The sequence below is a fragment of the Sciurus vulgaris genome, assembly GCF_902686455.1.
Source record: "Sciurus vulgaris genome assembly, chromosome: 15".
Taxonomy (NCBI): domain Eukaryota; kingdom Metazoa; phylum Chordata; class Mammalia; order Rodentia; family Sciuridae; genus Sciurus; species Sciurus vulgaris.
This window is the reverse complement of record NC_136476.1, coordinates 78,290,675-78,300,730: the sequence shown is the minus strand read 5'-3', so window position 1 is coordinate 78,300,730 and position 10,056 is coordinate 78,290,675. Positions and strand designations below refer to the sequence as shown.

General features: G+C 37.6%; 1 protein-coding gene across 1 annotated transcript; it reads right to left on the bottom strand.

Moving 5' to 3' along the window:
• Positions 1–7,689: 7,689 nt before the first annotated feature.
• LOC306645760 (olfactory receptor 1J21-like) lies at positions 7,690–8,689 on the bottom strand. Its single transcript, XM_079113847.1, has one exon. It carries the CDS (start codon positions 8,676–8,678, stop codon positions 7,755–7,757), a length of 924 nt encoding a protein of 307 aa, XP_078969973.1. The 5' UTR covers positions 8,679–8,689; the 3' UTR covers positions 7,690–7,754.
• Positions 8,690–10,056: the final 1,367 nt, after the last annotated feature.

The window sequence follows — 10,056 nt, the reverse complement described above, 5'->3', positions numbered from 1 at the left end:
GTGGAAGGATTTTCTTTCATCTTCAAATCTGAAGGTTAGTTTTGCTGGGTATAAGATTCTTTGTTGGTATCCATGTTCTTTCAGAGCTTGAAAAATGTTGTTCCAATCCCTTCTTGCCTTTAGGGTCTGGGCTGAGAAATCTGCTGATATCCCTTTTGGTTTTCCCCTATATGTAATCTGATGCTTTTCTCTCACAGTCTTTAAGATCTTATCTTTATTTTGTATGTTATGCATTTTCATTATAAAGTGCCTTGGTGTGGATCTGTTGTAATTTTGTGCGTTTGTTGTTTCGAAGGCCTCTTGGTTTGTATCTCTGTGCCTTCCTCAATCCTGATAATTCTTAAATTTAGTCTTTTCATGATATTCCATAATTCTTGGAGATTCTGTTCATGATTTCTTACCATCTTCTCTGGTCAACTTTATTTTCAAGATTAATTATTTGTCTTCGTTGTCTGAGGTTCTGTCTTCCAAGTGATCTAGTCTGTTGATGATGCTTTCCATTGAGTTTTTTATTTGGTTTATTGCTTCCTTCATCTCAAGGATTTCTGTTTGTTTGTTTGTTTGTTTTTCAGTATCCTATCTTTTTGCTGAAATGATCTTTTGCTTCCTGCAGTTGCTCTTTCAACTGCTTATTGTAGTGATCTTTCATTGCCTGCATTTGTTCTGTCTCATCCTTTGCTTTGGGAATCATTTTAGCTATGTATATTCTGAACTCCTTTTCTGGCCTTTTTCTACCATGCTGTCATGGATTCTATTAATAAAGAATCTTGGTTTGTTTGGAACACTTTCTTCCCTTGTTATTTTCATGTTGTTGGTGTATCTTCCCCTCTAGCAGTGCAGATCTGGGGTATTGCAGTTTCCCCCTATAAGTAGGCTTATAGTGATGCTGCAGGTTTCCAAAACCTCTTCTTTAAGTGGGATATCAATATTAGCAACACCCAGTACAGACAATATGCAGCCCTAAACCAAATAGCCCCTATGAAGACATTAACAATATTGTCATAATAAACAGAGAGGATGAGTTCAATTATTATCTACAGTATAACAAATAGATTTGCAATGAGGTCTGCAGTTTCTAATGGAGAACAAAGAGAATGGGGAGGGATGTAGGATGTAACTGTTAATGGGATAAGAAAAGAGTATATAGAAGTTCTAGAGCATAGGAAAAAAGAAAGTGCAATCAAAATAAGTTGGTTGTTAGCATGAGAAAAGGGAGAAAGAGACTCTGAGAAAACAGGTAAACAAAAGGAAAATAAAGAGCAAGAAAAATAAATAAAAACTTGAAAATTTTCAAAAAGGAGAAAAAAATCTACACTATAACAGTCATATACTATTCAAACCTCCCAGTCTTCAGTAGCCTGATGCATGAGAGGTATCTGACAATGAGCTTCCAGTCTCCACCAGGCATCTCAGGATGGGATTTGCCCCACCGAAAGATGGCATCCTCCACTTCCAGGATAATCCAAGATGGCTGCACTGGCTTCCAAACATGTTGGAAATAGGGAGCTGTAGGGCATGGGCATTGAATCCGTGTGGGGTGTGGTCAGGTCCTGTAGGTCCTGGATGTTGTCCCAAAATGGTGGCAGCCACATGTAACCAAACCTGTGGGTACTGTGACCATGGACTTCCAGGCAACAGCAGGCAGCTGGCGATACTCTGGCAGTCTGCAGGTGGTCTGCTGGCCATTGGCCGACAATCCGCAGGTGGACCTCGGCTGGTGGGTGGTGGGTAGGTGAAAGGCAGGTGATGGGCAGTCAAGAGGCAGGCAAACAGGCCAATGGCCGATGATAGGTGGCAGTCAGTGGGCCATGTGCACTCAAAAAGTAGTCAACATGCCAGCATACTGCAGGTGATCAAGGTGGACAAATGGGGTAAACAGCAGGGGATCAAAGAGCAGCAAAGACTCCCTCACAGAGAAATAAATTTTCCTCTTCTTGAAACCTGAGTTAACAAACAACCAGGAACTCAGCCTCCCTTTAGTTCACCATCTTGGATCTCAACACTTTTGATAATATGGCTACTTTGATATTATCAGTTCTGCCTATCCAAGAACATGGAAGTCTTTTCCATATTCTAAGGTCTTTTTCAATTTCTTTCTTTGGTGTTCTACTATAGTTTTCATTGTAGAGGTCTTTTACCTCCTTGGTTAGATTTATTCCCAAGTATTCTTTGGAGATAATTATAAAAGGGATAGTGTTCATAATTTCTTTTTGAGAAGATTCACTATAGGAATATAGCAAAGTGATAGATTTATGTATGTTGATCTTGTATCCTGCAACTTCACCAAATTTGTTTATCTGCTCTGGAAGTCTTCTGGTTGAATATTTGGGTGATCGAATTACAAGAGCACATCATCAGCAGAGAGAATTTGACTTCTCTTCCTATTTGTTTATCTTTAATTTCCTTCTTTTGTCTCATTGCTCTGACTAGAGTTTCAAAGACCATGCTGAATTGCATTAGTGAGAATGGACATTCTTGCCTTGTTCCTGATTTTAGAGGAAGTTCTTTCCCTTTTTCTCTGTTCCATATGATGTTGCTTGAGTTTGTCATATATAGCCTTTACAATTTTAAGGTAAATTCCTTCTATCCCTACGTCCTCTAGTGTTTAAAACGTCAATGTTCTTTGTCAGATGCTTTTTCTGCTACTATTGAGATGATTGTGTGAATCTTATTCTTAACTCTATTTATGTGGTAAATCACATTTATTGATTTATGTATGTTGAACAAAACTTGCATTCCTGGGATGAAACCCACTTTATCATGTATATGACCTTCTTAATGTGTTTTTGAATGTTGTTTGCCAATATTTTAAATAAAGATTTTTGTGTCTATGTTCATCAGGAATATCGGTCTGAAGTTTGTTTTCCTCAATAAGTTTTTGTTTGATTTTGGTATTTGGATGACATTGGCTACATAGAATGCTTTCGGCAACATTTCCTTCTTTTTTGTAAATTCTATTTCATGAAATAATTTGAGGAGGATTGGCTCTAGTTCTTCTTTAAAGGTCTGATAGAATTCAACTGAGAATCCATCTGGGTCCTGGGTTTTTGTGCATTGGAAGATTTTAGTAGTTGCTTCAATTTCATTATTTGATATTGGTCTGTTTCAGTTGTCTATAACTTCATGGTTCAATTTGGGTAGGTCATGTGTCTCTAGGGCCTTGTCAATATCTTCAAGATTTTCTAGCTTGTTGAAGTGTAAAGTTTTAAAATGGTTTGTAATGATCCCCAGGATTTCAGAAGTATCTGTTGTAATAACTCCATTTTCATCTCTAATTTTATTAATTTGAGTTGTCAATGGATGAAATAATCTATAGATGGCTGTTTGGTCCATTAGGTTAATATTATTTTTCAGTTCTGAAGTCTTGCATCGTTATAGTATAGTTTTCACAAGATAATTAATATTGAACATTATAATTAATGAAAGTCCATAGTTTACATTAGGGTTCATATTTGTTGTATAGTTGTAGTTTCTTTGGTTTTAATAAAATAATTTTTGGTTTTTACAAAGCATGGAGACATATTTCAAAACTCACAGCATTATACAAATAACTTTTATGTCCTAAAAATCCCCTTTGCTGTACCTACTCATCCCTTCCTCTACCCTACCACACATCCTTAGCAACCACTGATTGTTTCCTTATCTCTGTACTTTTGCATTTTTGAGGATGTCATATAGTTGGAACTATGCAGTATGTAGCCTTTTCAGATTGGCTTCTTAGTGTGACTATTTTGAAGAAGAGTTTAGCAGTAATACTGCTATTGGACATACACATGCCCCACAATTCTTACAATGTTTTAGTCAACTTTTTGTCACTATGGCCAAAAGAACTCACAGGAAGAACTGTGTTAAGGAAAAGTTTAATTTGGCTCATGGTTTCAGAGGTTCAGTCAACGGTCAATGACACATAGTTCTGGGCCTGAGGTGAGGCAGAACAGCATGTGGAAGGACATGGCAGATAAAAACAACTCAGGACATTGCAACCAAAGAGCAGAGAGAGAGAGAGCTCTGCTCACCAGGGACAAAATAAGTACCCCCAAGAAATGTTTCTCCAGCCACACCCTGCTTGCCTCCAGTTACCACCCAACTAATCCATTCAAGTGTGTCAATCCACCAGTTAGGTTATAGTTCTCATAATCGAATCATTTCACCTCTGAACATCTTGCATTATTTCACATGAAATTTGAGGGACACCACACATCCAAACCATAATGTATTAACATTCAACTTACAAAATTTCTTGCATATGCATATTCACAAGACTGATGTATAGTTCTGCTGTTCATAGTAGTAAAATGCTGGGGGTGGGCAAGTGGTCACTAAATAGAGAACAGATAAGTGTGTAATAGTGTCAGAGTTAAAGATGAAAACATAGATGAATTTCTCATGGACAATAGAAGACAATGCAATAGAAGACAATAAAATGCAGTAGAATAAATACAGTCCAATTTCTTTAATGTGTAGTTCTAGAGTGGGCAAAATTTAGGGATTACTACTAAACTATTAGAATTCAAATAAATGTAAAGGAGTTTTTTTTAAATACCCATGGTACTGGGTACCTTCAAAGGGAATGAAGATACAATTGAGAAGGACCTATAAGATTTTCAACACTATTGTTAGTTTTCTATCACTTAAGCCTAGAGATGGTTAAATAAATTTTTATTATTTTAAATTTAACCATTCATATGTCACATACATTTGAACACACACAAACGTATATGCACAATACATTATGTATCCACATATGTATTTCAGCTTATATATTTATGCTATTTAATGTGTATATTTCAATATTTTTATAAAGATGAAAATACAGTTTCCGGTAAAATGAGAAAAATATTACTGACAAGAAGTATGTTCACTGGACTTACAGTTGTGCTTCTGTTTGCCACTTAAGACCCATACCTATTCTGTGTGGGCCGTTGTACTGGTCCTTCATGGAAAGTTGTTTCATTTTTATTTGTGATCAGGCCTAATCATTTTGAGGTGAAAAAGTTGTATTCCTAGTTAAAATAACTAAAACAAAAATAAAATGTGGACAATTAATAAGAAATTATAAAAAACTGAGGAGAATATGAGGGAAGAGGGATAAAGAAAGGTTGGTCAGTGAGCACTAAGTCAGAAGAAAGAAGCCTGGTCATTGGGGTAATTAAAGATAATGGAAATGTACTGTATATTTTAAAAAGTTATAAAAAGAGATATTGAATGTTCTCCCCACAAGAGTATATGTGGTTGAGAAAGTAAATATGCTTACTTAATTTGTACATTACTCAGTGTACACATATATCAAAACATCACATGGAAAGCCACAAATACTCACAATATTATGAGCCAGTTAAAACAAATGTATTACAAAGGAAAACAAATTTCCTAATTAAGCTTACTAACAGTAAATCCATACCTTGATATAAAATTTAAATTAAAATAAAATCATGAATCTATCAAAAGAAAAATTCTTATTATCTTGAGAGAGAAAAAGCTTTACGTAACTTGCAGTATCCAAAACACCAAACTGCAACTACATTAACTTTAAATTGTTTGAGACAGACACAGGGGTGCACACCTGTAATCCCAACTCTGTGGGATGCTGAGGCAAGAGACTCCAAGTTAGAGAACAGTCTGGGTAATTTAATAAGACACAGTCTCAACATAAAAAAATAAAATGAGCTACAGAGATAACTCTATAATACAACACTTGCAAGTGTAAACTCAGATTCAATCCTAAATACTTTAAAAACTCTTTGATGGACAGAAATACCTTATGAATACAAAAAATATAGGAAAATACAGTAGAACCGATGTGTTTTCAAAAACTTCCCAAGAAAATGGATCTACATATGCAGCAGAATGAAGTTAAATCCCTTACCTTTCAATTCACACAAATGTCAACTCACAGTGAATCAAGGATTTAAGAATGAGACCAGAAACTTCACAATTGCTGGAAAACAAAACAGAGGCTCAACACTCCAACATAGTGGTACAGGTACTGACTCTTTTAACAAGACCCTTAAGACTGAAGAAATAAAGACAAGAATAAATAAGTGGGACAGAATCAAATTAAAAGGCTTCTGCACAGTAAAGGAAGCATTACGAGAGAGCCTACAGAATGGGAGAAAGTCTTGGCCTGCTACATCTCTGACAGAAAGTTATCATCTAGAATATATAAAGAATGCAAAAACCTAACATCAGAAAGAAACAAATAACCTAATGAATAAATGGGCAAAAGAACTAAAATGAAATTTCTCAAAAGAAGAAATACAAATGGTCATCAAATATTTGAAAAAATGTTCAACATCCCAAGTTACTAGGGAAATGCAAACCAAACTACACTGAGATTTCATCTCATTCCAGTCGAAATGTCAATCATCAAGAAAACAAATAATAAGTTGGCAAGGACGTGCAGGGAAAAGGTATACATACTCATGGGACTGTAAATGAATGCAACCACTCTGGAGAGCAGTATGGAGATGCCTCAAAAAACCATAAATGGAATCACCATATAAACCAGCTATCCCACTCCTTGGTATTTATCCAGATGAACTAAAATCAGAATATTATAGTGATACAGGCACATCAATGTTGAGAGCAGCACAATTCACAATAGCCAAGATACAGAAAGAGTCCAGGTGCCCAAAAACAAAAAACAAACAAACAAAAAAAAAAGGTAAAGAAAATGTGGTATATAGAGACAATGGAGATTTACTCTCAAAAAGAATAAAACCATGGCATTTGCTAGAAAAATGGATGGAACTAGGGAACATCACTAAGTGAAATAAGCCAGACTCAGAAGGTCAATAGCCACCTATTTTTCTCTCATATGCAGACCTAGAGCAAAATGAGCAGGGGAAAGGGGAGAATTCCATGACAATGGACTGGAGATCAATGGAAGGGGATAGAGCAGGAGAGATGAGGGACAGGGAAATGGAGGAACAGTGGAATGTAATTGGCCAAATGATGCTACGTACATACATGAACATACCAAGGTCAACTCCACCTTTATGTATATCCATAAAGCAACAATTATAGAAACAAAGTGAAATAAGCCAGTCCCAAAAAACCAAAGGTTGAATGCTCTCTCTGATATGTGGATGCTAACACACAACAAGGGAAGGTAAGGAGGAGAATAGAAGTTCAGTGGCTTAGACCAAGGGGAATGGAGGGAAGGGAGAAGAGGAATAGGAATAGGAAAGACAGTAGAATGGATCGGACATCACTTTCCTTCACTCATGTGAATACACGACCAGTGTAACTCCACATCATGTTCAACCATGAGAATGGGATCAAAATTGTAATGGGTTGCACCCCACGTATGCATAATATGTCAAAACACATGGTACTGTCGTACATACCTACAAATAACAAAAAATAAAATAATTGATTAAGAAAGAAAGAAAAAAGAAACGATGAATATATGGAAGAAAGACCAGTAGAGTCGAGGGAGGCAAGTGGGAAGCGGGGAAGGGGAGAGAAGAGGAATCATTGAGGCCTCAGATGCAGCAAATTATGTTCCATGCTTCCAGGATTATGTCAGATTGAGCACCAATATTATGTGTGAATATAATGCATTAATAAAAATCCCAAGAACCTCAGAACAATAGCAATCAAAGGCAGAGAAAAACTGTATCCAAGGTGAAACACAGGAAGAAGGAAATAAGTGGCATATGAAGATTCACTGAAAGCATCAATTAAGAGAAGAAAGGACTCATGTGCAGGATTGAGGTCTCATTTCCAGTGAACAGGAAATACAATGCCCATCATGTTCTGAGGATAATCCTCAGAGCTCCTTTGATATCCCGATTCCTCAGACTGTAGATGAAGGGATTCAGCATGGGGGTGACCAGAGTGTACAACACAGACACAATGACATTCTTGTCTTTATTGCTATCAGATGAGGGGACAAAGTAGAGTGCAATAATTGCTCCATAGTACAGAGAAACCACAGAGAGGTGGGAGCCACATGTGGACAAGGCTTTGCAGATGCCCTTGATGGAGGGTCTTCGCAGGACACTGGCCCCAATGTGGCCGTAAGAGACCAGAATGCAGATGAATGGCAGGGTAACAACTGCTGATCCTATGGAGAGAATAGTCAACTGATTGACAGTGGTGTCTGAGCTGGACAGCTTGAATAAGGAAGAGACATCACAGAAGAAGTGGTGGAGAGTGTTGCCTCTGAGGAAAGACAGCCGGGCTAGGAGGAGGGTGTGCACAAGAGCACCAGAAGAGGATAAGACCCAGGACACCACCACTAGAAGGAAACAGAGGCTCTGGCTTATAATAGTGGTGTAGTGCAAAGGGTGACAGATGGCCACATACCTGTCATAGGCCATTGAGGTCAGAAGGAAGCTGTCAAGAGCTCCAAACAATAAGAAAAAATATGCCTGACAAATGCACCCAGCATATGAGATGGACTGAGTCTGCGTCAGCATGTTCATGAGCATCTTTGGAGCTGTGACTGAGGAGAAGCAGATGTCAGTGAGGGCCAAGTGGCTGAGGAAGAAGTACATGGGGGTGTGGAGGTGAGAGTCCAGCCTGATGAGCAGGATGATGAGCAGGTTCCCCAGCACCGTGGTCAGGTACATGGCCAGGAACAGGGCGTAGAACATGCCTTGCTCCTCTGGCTGGATGGGGAGCCCCAGGAGGAGGAACTCAGACACGCTGCTCTGGTTCTCCCTCCACATGCTCTTCCTTTCTTTTGTTGGAGATGGAAAATATATGGAAATGTTAAATAATGACAAGTTACTGGGACTGTTACAAAATAAAATCATCGTTTTAAACTAGTCAGTATGTGCATTTTAATCTGAATATCTCAGGCTTTTTATCACATTAATGCAGTAATGATGGTTTGGACAAACTTTGTTATTTGTCCACCTAGGAGACAACACAGTATCTTTTGGAGAAACCATGAAACATATGAATGATCATCATGTTACCAGGCACCAACTTGAAAAGTTCAAATTTATGATAAAAATTTGAGATAAGGGAATTAAGAAGTATATATTCACAATTTTGATAGACTGTTATTGTACAGGAGACTAGGGTGCAGAGTTCTGTTTTCTTTAATTTTTTATTTGTTATTTTTAGGTGTACATGTCGATAGAGTGTGTTCAGACATATTACACATACATGCAGTATAACTTTTCCTAATTAGGATCCCATTCCTTTGGTTGTCCAGGATGTGGAGATTCACTGTGGTGTATTCCTACATGAACGTAGGAAAGTTATGTCCCACTCATTTCCTATTTCCATCCCCACTCCCTTCCCTTTACTCACCTTTGTCTAATCCACTGCAAGGTTGTTTCTGGATATGAAGGTCTGTCATGAAGATTAAAACACGAGCACTCTCCTTAAGTTGTTGGCGAGGTCGGGGCTAGCGCATTGGGGGATCAGAGAAATCGAAGCACGTGATTACCCTGAGAAGGACATGGAGTACAAGGATTTTTGAGGAGCCCAAGTACCTATACCTGCTCTGACACAATAGAAAATTTCAATTCTATTCCCAAAGCAAAAGTATACCCAAGAAAATACTTCAGTAAACATGTGACAGAAAGTTTTAAATATCTTGAGTTTGGGGGATAGAGATCAGATTAGGAAGGCAGGAGTATCAACAAGAATCTGAATAGGAAGTCGTGGTAGCAATTCAGATACAGAGTAATACCATTTTACACCTGGATTGAGGCAGTGGAGAGAAATAATATCTCAAAGGTTTGGTACAAAATTTCAAGAAATATCAGTAAGGCATAGTGTGGGTTAAAGATAAACATGAGGCATATTTTTCTAACATCTCAGAATTAAATCAGTTTGAGAAATAATTCAACTTGGAGATTTGTTGTTTTTTTTTTCCCTATTCTCTCAAAATTGGATAGATACTCAGTTCAAGATAAACTGCTTTACATGGAGCTATTTGTCATATTGTGGCATGAAGCAGCAACACGCTACACACAGATACACAAACACACAAACATATTTAATGTAATTTCTGCTCCTGCTCTGATAAGGTACATTAGATAATAAGCTCAAGTACCTTCAGCTACAGCCTTGGGAAGGTTCTTCCATTTC

What these genes read in the sequence shown, in the direction of transcription:
- LOC306645760 (XM_079113847.1), bottom strand. Translation starts at nt 8,678, where the DNA reads ATGTGGAGGGAGAACCAGAGCAGCGTGTCTGAGTTCCTCCTCCTGGGG.